This window comes from Eretmochelys imbricata, chromosome 9 (genome assembly GCF_965152235.1).
Source record: "Eretmochelys imbricata isolate rEreImb1 chromosome 9, rEreImb1.hap1, whole genome shotgun sequence".
NCBI lineage: Eukaryota > Metazoa > Chordata > Testudines > Cheloniidae > Eretmochelys > Eretmochelys imbricata.
In genome coordinates, this window is record NC_135580.1 from 61,482,622 (window position 1) to 61,503,109 (window position 20,488).

Below are 20,488 nucleotides of genomic sequence, written 5' to 3' on the forward strand. Positions count from 1 at the left end.
TGGCTGGATTGTGATGTCTTCTATCTCCACATCTAGTTCAAAAATAGTTTCTAATGTGTAGCTAGTTCTGTGGGTTGGACTGGAAATGACATATGAAAAGCCTAAGGAGGCAAGAGAGGCGAAGAGCTTTTGGGCTTTTCCATTAGAGCACTTGTTGATGTGTATGTTGAAGTCCTCAAGACATGGATACCTTTGCCATCATTGCTGACAGCAGCTGTCAGCTTTGTTCTAAACCCATACATCTATGGAGCTCTGTAGGTGACTAAAAAATCTTTGTTGGCTTTGGTTCTGGTTTCCACTGCTAGATGTAGGACCTGAAAAGTCCTAGTATTTCTTGAAGTTTATTTGCTTTTGAAACTGGTATAGAAGATAAATCCCATGCTGTGTTGACAAAGTGTACAGATAAATGCAGTCCTGGAACTTGGCATTTTCTTGTCTTAAGGGATTGCATTGAGGGAGTGTGACATTCACCCAGCCTCAGTCCCCTTTTAAGGTAGTTTTTGTTTATGGCTATTGTGACGTTACAGCCCATAGTCTTCATAGAAATATGCAAAAAGAAAAGGAGTACTTGTGGCACCTTAGAGACTAACCAATTTATTTGAGCATGAGCTTTCGTGAGCTACAGCTCACTTCATCAGATGCATACCGTGGAAACTGCAGCAGACTTTATATATACACAGAGAATATGAAACAATACCTCCTCCCACCCCACTGTCCTGCTGGTAATAGCTTATCTAAAGTAATCTTCAGGTTAGATTACTTTAGATAAGCTATTACCAGCAGGACAGTGGGGTGGGAGGAGGTATTGTTTCATATTCTCTGTGTATATATAAAGTCTGCTGCAGTTTCCACGGTATGCCTCTGATGAAGTGAGCTGTAGCTCACGAAAGCTCATGCTCAAATAAATTGGTTAGTCTCTAAGGTGCCACAAGTACTCCTTTTCTTTTTGCGAATACAGACTAACACGGCTGTTACTCTGAAACCTGTCATTTTGTAACCTGTTTCTTTAGTGAATCAAGCTTAGTTTGTGTGTTTTGTTTTATTTGCTTAGTAATATGCTTTGTTCTGTTTGCTGTCCCTTATATTCACTTAAAATCTGCCTTTTATTGTTAATAAATTTTGTTTTGTTTATTATTAAACCTACTTTGTGCAATCCATACCGGGGGCGGGGGGAGGGGAAGAAGCTGTGCATATCTCTTTTCACATTGAGGGAGAGGGTGAATTTTTATGAGCTTGCGCTGTGCAGATCTTTCTATACAGCGCAAGACAATATACCATTGGGTCTGCTCTCCGAGGACAGCACCTGAGTGCTGGAGCAAGTCCCTCAAGCGGAGTTTTCCCAGAGCTGATCTCAGTGTCTGTCTTTCTCCAGTTGGACGTGGCCCTGCCTCTGTGTGTGTGTGTTAGAGGAGGCTTAAGAGCCTGGCTTTGCAAGACAGGGTAAAGGAGACCCAGGCTGGCCGAACAGGCGGGCTCAGTGGTATCCCAGTACATCAGGCGTCACCTTAAAGGGAGGCAACCCATCACAGCTATATAAAATTTTTTGTAGCTCTTAGATGTGTAGATGAGTTTCAATAAACACTAAGGCTTGACCATTCCTCCTTCCTTCTTTCAGTCTAAAGAGGTGGTGTTCAGTAGAATTTGTTTTTTGTTTTTTTTTAATATCTATACTGGAGCTTTTTTAAAATAGATATTCTACTGGAATGTGAACTTTTTCAGAACAAAAGGAGTGCTGTGTTCTCTGGCACTCGTAATTGTGTCCAAGGCATTACCAGTGCTTAGCTGCTCTCTGTGCTAAAGCAGCAGCTTGCAAGGCATGCATGTTGTGAAGTTCAGATGTGTCAGCTGCATGCCACTTTTCAAGTCACTAAAGTTTGAAATCCCTCACACATGAACATGCTGCTAATTGCTTCTCTACCTGCTCTTCAATCTTCCCCCCCATCCAAGAGTCAGCCTACAAGTGTCAGTCACTGGAGACTGATAGCAACACATGCAGCAGTGGCAACAATTCATAAAATCCAGTTCAATCCCTCACCCTCGCGATTCCTGGATTTTCCCCTGCTGCCTTTTGTGTAAGTGTAGTGTCAGTTATACTAGCGTTAGGATCCTTCATTTGCTCTGGTTGCTGTAGGTCAGCTCCATACAAGTAACTGAGCTGAACAAGAGCATCCTACGTGTGCTGAACTGTTGTGATCTTTTTTTCTTTTATTGTGGAGTTGGGAGTGGCAGGGTAACTGTAGGATCTGTTGAGGAATTTTGCCAGCAGCATCCTGCAATGTTCTTGGTACAGTATACAGGTACAGTATATACTTTGCTCTCTTTCCCCCCGGAAAATACATTTCCCTGTGGTATCACCAGGTGATCATTGTTAGAGGGTTATATTGGCTTGATAGTGGCAGTCATGTTTTATGCAAACCTTAACTACAGTGGGTCTAGTAGTTTTCTATGTATTTTGAACTGATAATCCTGATTCCCCAATTGTGCATGAATTTCTTGCCTTGAATTGCACACGTCTAAGGTCTGCTACTACTATTAGGTTATCATCTGGGGAGCTTGCATTGAAAAGCAATTTTCAAGCATTTGGCATTTTTCTGTTCCCCTCCCATGTTTCTTCACTCTACATTTTCTAATTTATTGCAGTAGATTTGGAATGCACCTTTGAATGGGGACTTAAAGTGAATTCAGAATAGCAACTTCTAAACATTTTCCTATCTATTCCATTTTGAAATGAGTGGCATTTAAACAGAGAAATATCATGTAATTTCTTCCTCTACAGCTACTGGCAGAAATAAAAAAAGAAAGAAATTGCTAGCAAAATGTTTACAGAGAAGCAGAACATCTTTTGGCATCAAGTTATTTCATGGAATAGACTTAAGAGAAACCAATTAAATATCACAAAATGACACCTTTGTGTAATACCATAATTATTCAAGATTTCCTTGACATTTCTAAACACAGACATTGTTGCATTGTTAGAAATAAATGTGATGCCAGAACAAAGACTAGAAGGCTTATAGTTCAGGATGGTGAATATTGCTCAATGTTGGGGGAAAAAAAATTATGGTAAGGCCTGGGCTAGTTCATCCACCCCCTCCGTCACAGCATGCAGTATCATTCCTTCTACAGGGTATTTCTTTTGTAAGTTGGTGTTCAAATAAATTACGTTAATAAGAGTAAAAGAAGTGAAGAATAGGACCCATTTCTGTTTTCACTGAGTGACAGTCCGATGGTATTTAGACTTGAATATGTGCATTGATTTTTCTCTCTCTGCTAAGTGGATATCGGGGAGATGAAGTGTAGAGATCTGAGTCACAGTGTTTCAAGATTACTGTTACAGAGCAATACAGTAAATCAGCTCTCTAGTCCAGCAGCTGGTGAATTGAATTGTGTTCAGTTAGAACAATAGACTTGTATACAGTTTCTGGGCATCCAGCTGTTTGAAATTTACAGCAAAAGCTTCGGTCTCTTTTTTGCATTGGTTAGCTTGTTTCATTAAAGACACTTAAAACTTTTGCCAGCATAGCTATATCTGTTAGGAGTGAAAAAAATCACACCCCTAACAGACATAATTATGTCCACAAAAGCTCTAGCATAGTTGCTGTTATATTGGCAAGAAAAGTACTTTTTCTAGTATAGCTTATTTTGTTTGGGGAATTGGTGTAAGTTATACCAGCAAAAGACCTTTTCGCTAGTATAAATAACATCTCCACTAGCGGGTATTTGGTGGTTTAGCTCAGTGGTTCTCAACCTTTCCAGACTACTCTACCCCTTTCAGGAGTCTGATTTGTCTTGCGTACGCCCAGGTTTCACCTTACTTAAAATCTACTTGCTTACAAAACAAGACATAAATATACAAAAGTGTCATAGCACGCTATTACTGAAAAATTGCTTATTCTCATTTTTACCATATAATTATAAAATAAATCAATTGGAATATAAATATTGTACTTACATTTCAGTGTATAGTATATAGAGCGGTATAAACAAGTAATTGTGTGAAATTTTAGTTTGTACTGACTTCGCTCATGCTTTTTCTGTAGTCTTTTGTAAAACTAGGCAAATATTTAGATGATTTGATATACCCCCAGAAGACCTCTGCGTACCCCCAGGGGTACGTGTACCTCTGGTTGAGAACCATTGGTTTAGCTATACCAGCAAAGCCTTTCCAATGGAGACTAGGCCTAAGTAACTGTTGGAGATCTGCTTGCCTTATGGTTTCAATGTCTTATTGAATAATTTTTATCCAGAAGAGCCAGGTGCACATCCCTGAAAGAAAGGCTTCTGTGTTTTCTGTAGTCGTGACTATATCAAAGCAGTATATTTTCTACTGGGATTTTACAAAACAAAAAATAAATAGGAAGATGCAGAGCATAATACAAAATATGCAAAGTGTTTTTCATAGAAATAGGATCATTTCTTACTTTACTGAATAATACAAATAAGACTGACTTGAGTTCTCACACTATGGTTACTATATATCTTACCAAAAGAACTTTTTCTTGGCCATGCAGTGCCTTGAAGAATGTAGCAGACACTTACTATAGTCATCATTTCAGGAGAAGCGTTAAATAATGAACAAAACCAAAACTCCAGAGCTTTTAGGTTTAAAACATCTCATTTCCAGTAAAGAACTACAATTCCTTGTTATTTTAGGGTCATGCTAATCAGTGAGAACCAAACTTGTTTAAATAAACCTTTAAGAAGCAGTGCAGCTGGTGCTTTAACAATGAGCTAAATCAGTAGTTCTCAACCACTATTGTTGGAATCCTGCTGATAGATTGACAGATTCTCCCCCCGTCCCGTAGTCCTATGTCATGAAATGGTGCAGATTTGCTACTTTCTCTATTCCACTTTCTATGATTGGATGGTTTTTCAGAAGGATCTGCTCTAGGAATTATTCTGGGGAAATTCTATGGTCTGTGCTATACAGGTCATCAGACTAATGGTCCAGTAGAATCTGTGACTTCAATAGAGTTTCCCCTTACTCAGAATGGCTGCCAGTTCCTATATGGGATTGAAGTTTCTGATTGCCACTGCCTCACTACTTTCAGAGTGTTAGCCGTGTAGGTCTGTATCAGCAAAAAGAATGAGGAGTACTTGTGGCACCTTAGAGATTAACAGATTTATTTGGGCATAAGCTTTCGCGGGCTAAAACCCACTTCATCGGATGCATGCAGTGGAAGTTACAATAACAAGATATATATATACACAGAGAACATGAAAAAATTGGTGTTGCCATACCAGCTATAATGAGACTAATCAATTAAAGTGGGCTATTATCAGCAGGAGAAAAAACATCTTTGAAACTGGGCCATCCAGCTGTTGAAAATGGGCCATCCTGATGATCACTACAAAAGTTTTTTTTTCTTTTGGGTTGGTAGATTACCTATGCTGACAGGAGAACGCCTCCCATTGACAAAGGTAGTGTCCACACTGATGTGCTACAGCAACGCAGCTGTAGCTGTGCCAGTGTAGCATTTCAGGGGTAGACAAACCCTGAGACTGAGACCCCCATCGTGCTAAGCACTGTACAAACCTTGAGTAAGCCCCTGCCTGGAAGAGTTTACAGTGTAAATAGACAAAGGATTGAAGGAGAAAGGGATATAAATACAAACAAAATGAGTAATGTGATAGTTGGGAAATATGATGTTATACCATTTTTGTTTAGTGGTTTTTTTTTTAACAACCTGGGTGGGCGGCTTTAGATTAAGATTTTTCACAATAAACTGTTTTAAAGATTGCTATTTCCCTGTAACTAAATAAAGAGAACTGGAATTCTGTCATGTGCTGCTATAAAGTTAATAACTTGTCTTTTATAAATTCAACATGGAATAAAATTCTTTGTCATTACAAAACAAAATTATTTCATTGTTAACACCAAAAAGTTATTTAGAGCTTCAATACTAACCAAGTTCATATTTGTGGTAATTTTATACACAGCCTCGAAAATGTTGTTGTTAATGCATCAATATTCATGTCATAATGCAACATTTTAAACGTAATTCACAGATTACAAGAGTTTCATCTGTATTGAGTCAGGGTGCTTTCAAGGCTTTCAACATTAAAATGCTTAAAAAAGAAAGATCATCTCTGAAGCCAGACCTGTTCCCATGCAGTTTCAAAGCTTTTAGTGTACCCAGCTGAATGAAAAAGACAGTCCTCCAACAGCAGCCAAAGAAGCTGTAGCAGTCAACAGCGAGATGCAATTTCCATGTGTTGTCACTTGGCTTGCATGTGTGTGCGCATGCAGATAGCTGGTATAGCAGACATTGATAATGCTGCCTAGTGTAGTTGAGTGCTGATGGCTGGAACGTTGTTGCCTTAGTAACTCTGTTCAGGCTGCTCAGTGCTTCTGTTTTTGCTTATTATTAGCAGCAGATAAGGCAGCCTGCTTGTTCAACAGACTTTGATATTACTTAGAAAGAAAGACCACAGGCATTGTTTAGTGACAAAGGCACTCGGCCAGGTTTATTGCTAACACCCTAGCTCTGTGATAGCTGGCTCCATGGTTACAGGTATGCTAACACAAGAGCCCCATGGCAAAGAACAGCTCAATCAGCAGCTGGAATTTCTGCTGTCTCAGTGGCTGAATCAAGGGTTATGGTGAAGTACCCCGCCATTTATAGGCTAAGGCAAACAACTAGAATACACAACTTACCTTACGTATTTCATAACATCTGTTTGTTTCCTCTCCTTGTTCCTGATATCTTGGACAAAAAAACCCCAATTCATTATTTTGTTAAACTATTTTCTTTGGTACTAAATTGGGATGTATCTGTACTAGCTGGAATATATTTACGTAAATATCTAGTGCCTGGTACACTAGCAACAGCGTTGCCAAGTTCATGTACTGAAGAGTGAACTTACAAGCGTCTGCTTGAATACATGGCCTGATTTTGGTTCACCGCATCTGATTCAGGCCTTAAATCTTGCGCCAGGCTCTGTCTGCTACACCATGATCAACGTCCTTCTTTGATCAATGCTCCCTATGTGTATTCCACATGTTAGTGTGCATGTGTGCCAGGCACCCGAATTCAGAAGTTTCTTTCCCAGTAGCGTCTGTTGACCCACACATGCACAGTACGTCTCCTTGTGCGCCTGACTGATGGTATAAGGGCCAGTGTGGGTCGACGCCACTCCAGTTCCCTCATACTGCCGCATGGCCTGTGTCTGAGCCCCTGTTGGCCCTTCACTCTTATCCAGAGAAGAGAGTTACCTTTATTGTAAATAATTTAGACTTAGCTTATGCTGTATAGCTTATTTGGGATAGTTAATATAGTTGATATAGTGATTATAGTTGTAGCATAGTCTGTAGTTTAGTAAGACCTCTCCCCAGTCGGGGGACTCGATCCCTCATCACTGCTCAGGATCCTTGGCTTCAAGAGCTTTGTCTCCTGCCCTCATTCCTTTTCCACTGGTGACAAGCATCAATGGTGCCTCCACTGCCTGGGAGAAGCACACATCTCGGTGAAGTGTATCATCTGCCCTGAGTGGGGGTCCAGGACAAAATGCGTACAGAATGGGGGACTCTATGCTGGGAAATGGTGGCTCTGAAAAAGACTTGGGAGGTCAGTGGATAATCAGCCGAACTTGAGTTCCCAGTGAGACATTCTGGCCAATAGGACTAATGCAATCATAGGATGCACAAACAGGAGTAGATAGAGTAAATATCTCTGTATTTGGCATTGGTGCGACCACTGTTGGAAGACTGTATCCAGTTCTAGTGTCTACAGAAAGTTGACAAATTGCAGAGGGTTCAGAGAAGAGCCACGAGAATGATTAAAGGATTGGAAAACATGACTTCTAGTGATAGACTCAAGGAACTCAACCTATTTAGCTTAATAAAGAAAAAATTAAGAGGTGACAATCAGTTTATAAGTACCTACATGGGGAACAAATATTTGAGAATGAGCTCTTCAGTACAGCAGACAAAGGCTGGAAATGTTACAACTAGACACATTCTACATGGAAATAAAACCACAAATTTTCAAGTGTGGGTAATTAACCGTTGAAATAGGGTTAGTTGGATTGGGTTGTGGTGGATTCTCCATCACTGCCTGGTGCACATTATCTAGATGGTGATCCAAACCAGCGGTGTCAATACTGGGAGAAAGGGGGGCAAGGGGCCATGGTTCTCCCACTATTGAAAGTGGACAGGCCGGGCCTGGCCAATCCACTTTTCACCACTGGCCCTTCCCTTCCTCTTACCCCTGAGGCCTGGCCCCGGCCAGGTTGGAAGCTGGAGCCCGGCCTGGGGAACCTGGGCAGCTGTGGGGAGCTGTGGACTGTCCACATGCCTGGGGTGGAGGGGCCTGAGAGCAGCCCCTTGTCTGTGTCCCCACCCCCCAGACCTCCCACTCAACAGCTGCCTGGATGGCTGTTACCATGGCCTGGCTGCAGCGCTTTGGTCCCCAAGACCCCATCCCCAGGCCAAACTGGAGCCAGGATAAGAGTCATGTGGGCAGCTGTGGGGAGCCGCCGACCCTCCATCTGCCCTGAGTGGGGGTCCAGGACACAGGCTGGGGGCTGCTCTTGGGGAGCCCTGCCCATTCTAGGCAGGGGGAGGGGCCCAGGCTCCTTGGCTCCGGCTTGGCCTTGGGCGGGATAGGAAGGGCAGGGTCAGGGCCACAGAGGGGCAGGGCCTTGTTCCCCACCCACTTTTAGGAAGAAACCATCATTCCTGGTGCAAACATGGGAGGATATTCTGTACAAAAGCTCCCACCAATGTTAAATTGGAGCTGCCCCATGTTAGAGCAGTGCTGGGAGTTTTTAGTGCAGGTGCCACGAGGAAAGCAGACTTCTGAAAAGAATTCCAGCCCATCATTAGAGGCAGAGAGGTTGAGTTGTTTTGAAGTAAAATGTTCTGTCTCATTGCAAGCTCCATTTGCCATTTTCACACAGACACTGGAAAATGTTTGTTTTGCATTTGGTCACCATATTTCATAGGTGAAAAATTGCTGTGCAGGGTGGGAACTCTGTCTTCCTCTGTGTTGTACAGCATCTAGGACAGTGGGGTCCCAATCCTGACTGGAGCTTCTGAATGCTACTGCATAGTTATTTTCTTAGTTAGCTGTAGCTTTGTGCACTAAACCAAAGATCATCCCTTTTCTGCACAAGGAAATGGCCCTGCTTCCTTTAGCCCAGAGTTTGTAAATCATTTGCATTTATATATAACATATTATTGCTTGTGAACTTCATGACCTGTCAAAGCTCAGGTATTTATAATGAGGTTTCAGACATTTATGTGGTGATATTTAACGCTCACAATAGGAATATCAGAGCTCAACCTTATAGGCTTTTTAAGTGTGTGTTGAAATCAAACACTCGTTCTACGCAATAGGGGCTGAAATAGTAGCCGGCCACCTGTTCAGACCATGCATGGTTTAGCTTGGAATCCTTGCCAAGATTCCAGTCACATGTAAACACTTGTAAATGAAGAAGTTGGAATACAGCATAGCAGAAAGCGGTGAGGGAAGATAAACTCCACTGTGCTCCATGATGAACTCCATTGTGAACAGTCTCATGCTGTTCCTAGCAGTTTTTGCTCTGCTGTATCACATTGCCCCTTAGACTCTTGTTGTTTAGCTGTGTGATAAGTGCATTACTGAGTACCGCTTACAAAGCTCTCAAACTCAGAGACTAGTGTTGCTTCATGTAGTGGAATTTCAGTTGAGAGGCCTCTGCATAGTCCAAATTGTTGGACAAGCTTCCAGAACCATCTGGTGAGTCCTAGCCATTGGGGCCACTCTCCTTTCCTTGCCTCCCTGCTCATGGAAGGTTCCACAGGTACACAAGGGGGAGTAAAAGCCCTTGACTCTGAGCCACTTGCCAAAGTGTTTATGGTCTTCAAGTGTCTCTAGGTTGAGAGAATCTAGTATTGAGGTCCTGGCACTGTCTTCTCTGGAGAGCTATTTACCAAAGTGGTTCTGTGCCCAGAGGGAGCAGCACTGATGTCCTTGGATACCTCCAGGTTGATGGAGTCCAGTACGGAGAATCTGGCATCCGTTGTCTTTTGAGAACCACTTGCCAAATGGTTCTGTGGCTCTGCTGCCGCCCCGTCTCACCACTGTTGTCTCTGTCACTGCCTCATTTGCTGCTGCTCACACTGCTCTCACAGCCGCTGCTTGCTGTTCGCTGATGTCCCTGCCTCTTGATGCAATGCTGTGTTCTGAGATTCCATCCTTTAGCCCAGTTCTTAAAGGTTCACTGGCTAGTGGGGAACCCAACTGGTTCTGTATGCTGTGTACTGTCACTGCAGTACTGTCCACACATCAAGTGTAAGGTTCAGCCCCTAGATCGCTCATCTGTGATTTCAGCTCTCATGATCACTGAGCAGAAATGAGGACTCTAAATTGAGTCTGGTCTGATCAGATATGTCCTTAAACACTGGATGGGGAGGGTCAAATGGTGTCTAGAACACTTTAAACAGAGTTCAAGACTAACGTGAATTTTAACCCAAAACAGCCTAAATTGATCACTTTGTCAAAGCAGATCTCTGCTGATCACCTAGGCCAGCATTTCCCAAACCGTGGGTCACAACCTCAAGTGGGGTCACACCATCAGCAGAGGTGGTGCAGTGATCCCAAATGTGCGGAGTATGCCATTTTGCTCCGTGAATGTGTGCAGGTCAAGATTCATGGAGGACATCATTTGGCGATACATGACGGTGTCCTCTACACAGCAGGACATTACACACCATATGTATGAGATCATACTGTGCAGAGGATACCATTTTATAGAGCAAAATGGCATCCTCCATGCTGTCTGGGGTCATGGGAAGAAATAATGAATTAAAATGGGGTCATGCCAGTAAGTAGCAGGGGAGCTTCTGAACTGAGTAAAGTAAGTGTGTCTATGCAAATATAGTCAGTTCCTTATATCTATTCCCCCAGTTCATCAACAGGGCAGGGTAGGGTGACCAGATGTCCCGATTTTTGGGTCTTTTTCTTATATAAGCTCCTATTACCGCCTACCCCCGTCCTGATTTTTCACACTCGCTATCTGGTCACCCTAGGGCAGGGAGGGAGAGCTCATTCAACCCTGGCTTGCAGTGACAGCTATCAGACAAATCCCTGGAGAACAGAGTGAGGGAAAGAATCCTGCACTAGTCCCTCAGGGCATGCGGTATATCGTATCTGATGTGTCTTTTCTTCTCTAATTTCTGTGATACTGTATGAAGATCATGAAAATCTGAAAATATTTGCCTAACGAATTATTTCTCTTTTACAGGATTAAACCAGCTGCCTTTTGATCCTGCCACTAACAACGGACCTCTGCAGTTTACCGACACCACTGGCCCTCTGGTTTCTGAAAGTGCAGTTGAGAATGGAGGGGAATCAAGCAAGAAGAGAAAGAGAACAAACATTCCTGCAAGTGAGCCAGACAGAAACACTATGTGTTTAGCTGGGGAAGAGTAGCTGAGGGAAACAACCGAGGCTTCTGCTTAAAATGGCAAAGCAAAGTAGCTTTTAGTCTCTGCTGTGTCAGTAATTCAGAGTTACTGGGAGATCTGTTTCTGTCACTTGTCACTGGATAGCTAGAAATAACTGGAATTACAGCTTAGTACGTGCTCAAGGCCGGATTAGCCAGCAGTGGGTGTTCATTTCTGTTTTGGATCAGATTGGTGTAAAAAATATACATGGACGTGGCTTCCTGTGTATTCCCTTCACTTCTGTATATTGAGGATAGTTGCTATTTATATATAGATATGAGTGTGTCTTCATCTGGTGAAGTGGATGTGCCAGACTCCAACACCCTGCATGTTGTTAATGGTTTTGAAATTGTGACTCAAAAATCATGACTCAGGCCCCCCAGAATTATGAGACTGGCTAAAATCATGAGATATTAAAAAACAATAAATGTTGAGTGCTTTTCATTTGCTTTCTGGTCTTTGAGCCTTCAGAATTCACATTTTCAAGCTTTTCTCTGCAACAATGAGGGCTAGAAACTTTAAAAAAAAAAAGAAAGCTGAGATTCTTGTGTAATCTCATGATTCCAGGGCCTGGGGCTTTAACAAAACACCGAATATTATGAGACTCACAGTAAAATTGTGAGTGGGAAACAGTGGGTCTTTTCTCAGCTCTGCAAGCCTGCCGCGTGCTGCTCAGATTGCATGTATCACTATCTGCAGAGTACCCACACTGAGTCCCACATGCAGTGATCCTTTTCTTGTAGGCTTGCAACCAAAGGGAAGGCAATAGTCCTATTCAGCCAGGAAGAATGGAAAGAGACAGCCCATGTTATGAGGAAGACAGAGGGTCCCCAATTCAAAAAGCTTTAAACTACAAGGTCAATTTACTAGCTAATGTCTGTTAGGTTTCTTAATATTTCTTTTTCCGGATATTATTGTCTTTTTCATTCCACCCATATCTATATTATCTTTGCTAAATTTGCATTGATTTCCACTCTAGTTTTCTAAATCATGCAGCGTTCTTGCAAGTAGCTGTGGATGGAGTTCAGGCTCCATAGCAGGTTATTAATTGAATTGTGGTATGTGATTTTTAATCTTAACAGGGAATATACAGAATATCAGTAATGGTTTATTTTTAGAAATGAAAGTGTGAAAGTAAACTTTATCTTTTTATTTCTTAGATTTGTATAGTTTGAAGGGGAAAAAAAGTCCAAGATCAAACTTAACTAACGTTGAAAAAAGTTTTAGAAAGCACCTTTCTCTAGTTTTCTATGACAGTAAAATAGATGGTGAATAGAAATAAATGCAAGATACTTATTTAATTTCTATACCAGTTTTTACTGATGACAGGTTAATAATGAAACTTTACTATTTTCTATGAGAAGTGAAAAGCCATGAAAAATGGAAAAAACACATAATTGGGAAAACTAAATTCTTATGGAAAATTCTCCTTTGACTTCATATTGACCATTAATTGAAACCTGTCAGAAACTGAGGTAAGACTGCTCAGGCCTAGTGGTCAGAGCAGTGGCAGTCAGGCCTTAGGCTCTGAGCCAGAATTGGGAGTCAGGAGCAAGGTTGGAAGAAAGCAAGAGTAGGGCTGGGAGCTAGACTGGAGCCAGATCAGGGCTGGAGCAGGCTGAGGCCTGTGGAATCTGTCACCACTGTCAGGCAGAGGAGAGTTGCAAGCCATGAAGTGATGCTGAGCGACTGAGCTGCTGTTTCGCCTATGAGGTTTATATACCTGGTCTGAGTATCCCCAGACTAGCTCCGGGCTTGTGGATTGGCTGGAGCCTAGTGTAGGAATGACTCTCCCTGCATGTGGCTTGCTCAGGCTCCAGTTCAGGGATGACTCCTCATTCCACAGATCCTAAGAAATAGCCGCTGCTGCTGTTAGGTAGGTAGGAATGTAAAGACGTTCCTTGTGTATAGATGAAGGTAAATGAATCCACTTCTGTGTGAATTTTCCTGTGCCAATAGACGGATAAGGAAATAAGAGAGTTGTTTGACAACTATAAAATAAATAATAAAAGTGAATGTTTGTCTTCTGTTTCTTTTATGTGAAATAACTTTATATCTGGAAAATAAAATAGGAAGTCTATTGGTAATTGTATCAATGAGAGAAGAACTATAATAACAGGGTAGTCAATGTGACATTTTAAACAAATATGTACAAGGAGTTTAGAAAACTTCAGTGAAAAACAATGCACATTGCTAGTGTATTCAACAAAGCACATTAAAGAATAAGTTTTACTACACAGGCCTATTCCTGTAGGAGAGGAAAGATTTGAAATTTTGTAGTATGTCAGAATCATACTACTGACATGTCTATGAAATAAAATATTGTTTAATTGTTAAGTTTAAGGAGAATCATGTAGGCATCAGTCAAATGTGTAGGGAACCTGTATTTTGAAATTATTGTGCAGTCATTGCATTCTTACCAATGGTAGTGTTTTTAAGTGATTCAGTGTCCACTGTTAATAGTATGTTCATAATGGAAAATAATAACTATAGCATGGAAAGACTTTGAATCAGTGGTTACTGTTGCATTTAGGATAACATAATATAATGAGATTTTCCTCTCAAGTAATGGCAGGATAGCCATATAATTGTATTTACCAAGTTCATGCATATAATTTGCTTACAAAACAGTAGAAACAAACAAACAAACAAAAAGACAAACAAAAGAAATGCACGAACACAATCCTCTCTGTGGCATCACTACACCAATGGAATCAAGTTCACAGCAGAGTGTAAAGGGCTCGGGTGTGATAGCACCCAATTCACAACGTCTGATAATGTAATTTACCAGCTACAAAACTGCATAATACGTAACTGTTTTTTTTTTTTAAAGATTAAAGAAATTCCCTGGCAAAACTTTGTTAACCTGGAGTTCAAGTTGAAAGAACATATCACATAAAAAAAAAAAAAAACCCGTAAGAAAACATCATTTATGTCACAGTTCCCGGGCTAACTGCATCGCTGAGCCCTATTGGTCTCTTTTTGTGTACTCCCTCTCAGGCCTTTAGCTGTCACCTCTCTCGGGGTGGAATCGTGATTCTGCCACTCTTCTGCCCTCTGAGATCAACTGTGATTACCTGAGCAGGGCTGCTTTGGGTTCAGTACCTTTTGGTTCCTTTCCCCCAGCAGCTGTGACAGTGGTATCCAGTAATCAAACAGTCTTCATAAAGCAAAGTATTATTTATTTAGAACAAAAACATTTAAGGAAAAATAGATCTTAAAAACAATAAACCAGTTTATACGAATGCCAACTGCTTTAAACACCTCTCCTAGGCCTCTCTCTGTGTTCACCCTGTCCACCCAACAATGGACACTCCCCTCCCCTTCCTCTCCTGAGAAGGGCTTTTTAAAGGTTCTTTTGATTCTTCATTCCTAGCATTAGCAGAACAACTGTGTCACTTCAACCTGGAGCCAGGATATCAGATGCCTGAAGCTAATAGGTTCCCCCACTGTCTTGTAATTGCCCTCCACCAAGTATGTGTTGGGAGGTTGCTTGTCTTGATCTATTGTGTTCCTTTCCTGCTTATTTTACTCATCACCCCCTATTAAGCTTGAACAACACATTCGTATAAGGAGGTCTTATAACCCAATATACAATAACTTCACTTCAGCAGCTAGGTCACACACACTGTTCATAAAATTATAACATTTCAGTATTGTTAGATTATTAGATACCAATTACATGTCTGTCAGAGTTTTGTCAGCAGTAACCTAATATTAAAAACCAGAACATTCAAAGTAAAGGTTCCAGTATAGAAAACAAACCCAAAACATTTCAAAGCGTTCACAATTTAGGTCACTAGAATGACCTTAATTTGCCTAGTAGTACTGTCAGCCTCCCCCGTCCTTTCTTTGTTAACCAAATACTAAGTTTGGAAGCGGTGTTATTTCTGGATGAAAGCTTTAAGAAATCATTTGAATGGCTTGAGTCATAGAGTTTAAGGCCAGAAGGGACCCTACCAGATCATGTAGTCTGACCTCCTGTATATAACAGGCGACGAGCACCACCCAGCCACTCATATGCTGAACCCAACAACGGAAATGAGACCAAAGTATCACAGCCCACAGGAGACTAGACTGTTATGTGCCACAGGTAGAGAATGGGAGGGACCGAGGTGCGCCAGTGCCCAAGGGCTCTGCAACAGCAATGATCTTGGGAAGTGTCCCACACCCTTGGGGCAATTCAAATTCAGAAGAGTCCCAGTGCTGTACTAATCTCCTATCTTCTCCATCACTTTTTCAGAAGAGCATAAAGTTCAGACGTATGCTGAAGACCCATACATTTGGAGAAGGCCCTGTACTTATAAAGTTAGTGGATGGAATATTGTAAACATGAACAACAGAACATTGCATATAGCAGGCTCCATACGTGTATGTCTTTGACATGAAATGTGATGCTTTGTCACCACATTAATCTTTTTTCTATTTATATAAGTGCTATAATTTAATGACTTTGGCCTAGAAAGCTTCCCTAGCTTAGTGATGTGGGCTCTGTGTCTAATGATGCTGATTTACTTGCTGGCACATGGAATCTTTATGAACAATGGGAAATGACTGCCCTCAGCATGGATTGTGCATGGTCATAAAGAGGATCACTGTGCAATTAAGAGTAAGGCCTTTTCAGCATTATGCTGTACAAGATGTGGGGTAGAGGAATAAACTGCCCTCTTCTGTGTAGTTCTGCGCTCTCCTTCTCTTTAGTCTCTTCGCTGAGGTCTGTTGCTATGTCCCTCTAACCCCTAAGCCCCATCTGCCCCTATCTTCGGTTCTCCCTCTTTCTCCTTTAACTGATCTCTCTTATCTGATTCCTATTCCTTTTGGTCTTGAATCCCTTGACTGGAGAAGCCTATCCCCAATGCCCTCTCTACTCCCCAGTTATTGCCCTTCCTTTTGTCTTCAGAACATTTGAGCAAGTTCACCAATTCATAGGTTCCAAGGCTGGAAGGGACCATTGTGATCATGTAGTCTGGACTCCTGTATAACACAAACCATAGAACTTTCCCAGAATTATTCTTAGAGCAGGTCTTTTAGAAAAACACCCAATCCTGATTTAAAAACAGTCAGTGATGTAGAGTCTACCACAACCCTTGGTAAATTGTTCCAGAGGTTAAATACCCTCCCTGTTAAAAATATACATAACTTCTGTGTGAAGGGAAATACCCTGAAAGTGAAAAAAGAAGAGGAGTACTTGTGGTACCTTAGAGACTAACAAATTTATTTGAACATAAGCTTTTGTGAGCTACAGCTCACTTCATCGGATGCATTCAGTGGAAAATACAGTGGGGAGATTTATGTACATAGAGAACATGAAACAATAGGTGTTACCGTACACACTGTAACGAGAGTGATCACTTAAGATGAGCTTTACCAGTGGCGGGGGTGGGGGGTGAGGGGTGACCTTTTGTAGTGATAATCAAGGTGGGCCGTTTCCAGCAATTGACAAGAACGTCTGAGGAACCGTGGGAGGTGGTGGGCGGAAATAAACATGGCGAAATAGTTTTATTTTGTGTAATGACCCATCCACTCCCAGTCTCTATTCAAGCCTAAATTAATTGTATCCAGTTTGCAAATTAATTCCAATTCAGTAGTCTCTCGTTGGAGTCTGTTTTTGAAGTTTTTTTTTGTTGAAGAATTGCAACTTTTAGGTCTGTAATCGAGTGACCAGAGAGATTGAAGTGTTCTCCGACTGGTTTTTGAATGTTATAATTCTTGACGTCTGATTCGTGTCCATTTATTCTTTTACATAGAGACTGTCCAGTTTGGCCAATGTACATGGCAGAGGGGCATTGCTGGCACGTGATGGCATATATCACATTGGTAGATGTGCAGGTGAACGAGCCTCTGATAGTGTGGCTGATGTAATTAGGCCCTATGATGGTGTCCCCTGAATAGATATGTGGACACAGTTGGCAACGAGCTTTGTTGCAAGGATAGGTTCCTGGGTTAGTGGTTCTGTTGTGTGGTGTGTGGTTGCTGGTGAGTATTTGCTTCAGGTTGGGGGGCTGTCTGTAAGCAAGGTCTGGCCTGTCTCCCAAGATCTGTGAGAGTGATGGGTCATCCCTCAGGATAGGTTATAGATCCTTGATGATGCATTGGAGAGGTTTTAGTTGGGGGCTGAAGGTGACGGCTAGTGGCGTTCTGTTACTTTCTTTGTTGGGCCTGTCCTGTAGCAGGTGACTTCTGGCTGGCTCTGTCAATCTGTTTCTTCACTTCAGCAGCTGGGGATTGTAGTTGTAAGAATGCTTGATAGAGATCTTGTAGGTGTTTGTCTCTGACAGAGGGGTTGGAGCAAATGCGGTTGTATCGTAGAGCTTGGCTGAGACAATGGATCGTGTGGTGTGGTCTGAGTGAAAGCTGGAAGCATGTAGGTAGACATAGCAGTCAGTAGGTTTCCCGTATAGGGTGGTGTTTATGTGACCATCGCTTATTAGCACCATAGTGTCCGGGAAGTGGATCTCTTGTGTGGACTGGTCCAGGCTGAGGTTGATGGTGGGATGGAAATTGTTGAAATCATGGTGGAATTCCTCAAGGCTTCTTTTCCATGGGTCCAGATGATGAACATGTCATCAATGTAGCACAAGTAGAGTGGGGGCATGAGGGGACGAGAGCTGAGGAAGCGTTGTTCTAAGTCAGCCATAAAAATATTGGCATACTGTGGGGCCATGTGGGTACCCATAGCAGTGCCGCTGATTTGAAGGTATACATTGTCCCCCGATGTGTGGATATGTAGACTCCCTCCTCAGGCCCTACGCTATCGGCTTTCCCAGCTATCTTCGAGACACCACTGAGTTCCTGAGGAAACTACAGTCCATCAGTGATCTTCCTGAAAACACCATCCTGGCCACTATGGATGTAGAAGCCCTCTACACCAACATTCCACACAAAGATAGACTACAAGCCATCAGGAACAATATCCCCGATAATGTCACGGCAAACCTGGTGGCTGAACTTTGTGACTTTGTCCTCACCCATAACTATTTCACATTTGGGGACAATGTATACCTTCAAATCAGCGGCACTGCTATGGGTACCCGCATGGCCCCACAGTATGCCAACATTTTTATGGCTGACTTAGAACAACGCTTCCTCAGCTCTCGTCCCCTCGTGCCCCTACTCTACTTTGCGCTACATTGATGACATGTTCATCATCTGGACCCATGGAAAAGAAGCCCTTGAGGAATTCCACCATGATTTCAACAATTTCCATCCCACCATCAACCTCAGCCTGGACCAGTCCACAGAAGAGATCCACTTCCCGGACACTATGGTGCTAATAAGCGATGGTCACATAAACACCACCCTATACGGGAAACCTGCTGACCACTATGCCTACCTACATGCCTCCAGCTTTCACCCAGACCACACCACACGATCCATTGTCTACAGCCAAGCTGTATGATACAACCGCATTTGCTCCAACCCCTCTGTCAGAGACAAACACCTACAAGATCTCTATCAAGCATTCTTACAACTACAGTCCCCAGCTGCTGAAGTGAAGAAACAGATTGACAGAGCCAGCCAGAAGTCACCTACTACAGGACAGGCCCAACAAAGAAAATAACAGAACGCCACTAGCCGTCACCTTCAGCTCCCAACTAAAACCTCTCCAATGCATCATCAAGGATCTACAACCTATCCTGAGGGATGACCCATCACTCTCACAGATCATGGGAGACAGCCCCCCAACCTTGCAGACAGCCCCCCAACCTTGCTTGCAGACAGCCCCCCAACCTGAAGCAAATACTCACCAGCAACCACACACCACACAACAGAACCACTAACCCAGGAACCTATCCTTGCAACAAAGCCCGTTGCCAACTGTGTCCACATATCTATTCAGGGGACACCATCATAGGGCCTAATTACATCAGCCACACTATCAGAGGCTCGTTCACCTGCACATCTACCAATGTGATATATGCCATCACGTGCCAGCAATGCCCCTCTGCCATGTACATTGGCCAAACTGGACAGTCTCTATGTAAAAGAATAAATGGACACGAATCAGACGTCAAGAATTATAACGTTCAAAAACCAGTCGGAGAACACTTCAATCTCTCTGGTCACTCGATTACAGACCTAAAAGTGGCAATTCTTCAACAAAAAAAACTTCAAAAACAGACTCCAACGAGAGACTGCTGAATTGGAATTAATTTGCAAACTGGATACAATTAATTTAGGCTTGAATAGAGACTGGGAGTGGATGGGTCATTACACAAAATAAAACTATTTCGCCATGTTTATTTCCGCCCACCACCTCCCACGGTTCCTCAGACGTTCTTGTCAATTGCTGGAAATGGCCCACCTTGATTATCACTACAAAAGGTCACCCCCGCCCCCCGCACTCTCCTGCTGGTATTAGCTCATCTTAAGTGATCACTCTCATTACAGTGTGTACGGTAACACTCATTGTTTCATGTTCTCTATGTATATAAATCTCCCCACTGTATTTTTCGCTGAATGCATCCAGTGAAGTGAGCTGTGGCTCACGAAAGCTTATGCTCAAATAAATCTGTCAGTCTCCAAGGTGTCACAAGTACTTCTTTTCTTTTTGCGAATACAGACTAACACGGCTGCTACTCTGAACACTGAAAGTGGTTAATTTTTTCTGCTAATATGAAATAAATGTTTCCAAATGGGAAGGGGCCAAAGCCGCAGCTGTTGTATATTGGCCTTGACCTCAGTTGAGCTATGTGAGTTTACAGCCCCTGAGGATCTGTGCCCCGGTTTCTGTGCTTCTGTCAGAAGATGAAAAGGCTGCTTCCCCTACAAAACAGCACATCTACAAGGGCTCTGTGAGCTCCTCTCAAGAACAATGGAGGAGCTATACCTGAAACACATGGGGATGACACCAACCCTATTTTTCTTTGGAAGGTCTTCTACAGTGTATGATGGCAGCAGCTCTTTTCCCAAGTGGCAGAGTGTTGGGGCTGGGATCAGCGTCACTGTTGGTGCAGATCAGTGGTTCTCAATCAGCGGTACACGTAGCTCTGCGGGTACGCAGAGGTCTTCCAGGGGGTACATCAACTCATCTAGATGCCTAGTTTTACAACATGC

General features: G+C 42.5%; 1 protein-coding gene across 5 annotated transcripts in view; it reads left to right on the plus strand.

The window, feature by feature from the left end:
- ENOX2 (ecto-NOX disulfide-thiol exchanger 2) overlaps positions 1-20,488 on the plus strand; it is a 136,219-nt gene that overhangs the window by 39,950 nt on the left and 75,781 nt on the right. For 3 of the 5 annotated variants that reach the window (XM_077825981.1, XM_077825986.1, XM_077825983.1), the window contains exon 2: positions 11,230-11,373. In XM_077825981.1, the coding sequence (XP_077682107.1) occupies positions 11,230-11,373 (144 nt within the window). Of the gene's footprint in view, positions 1-11,229; positions 11,374-12,268; positions 12,289-15,674; positions 15,740-20,488 lie in introns of those variants that run through there. The other 2 variants (XM_077825984.1, XM_077825985.1) reach the window with 2 other exon arrangements.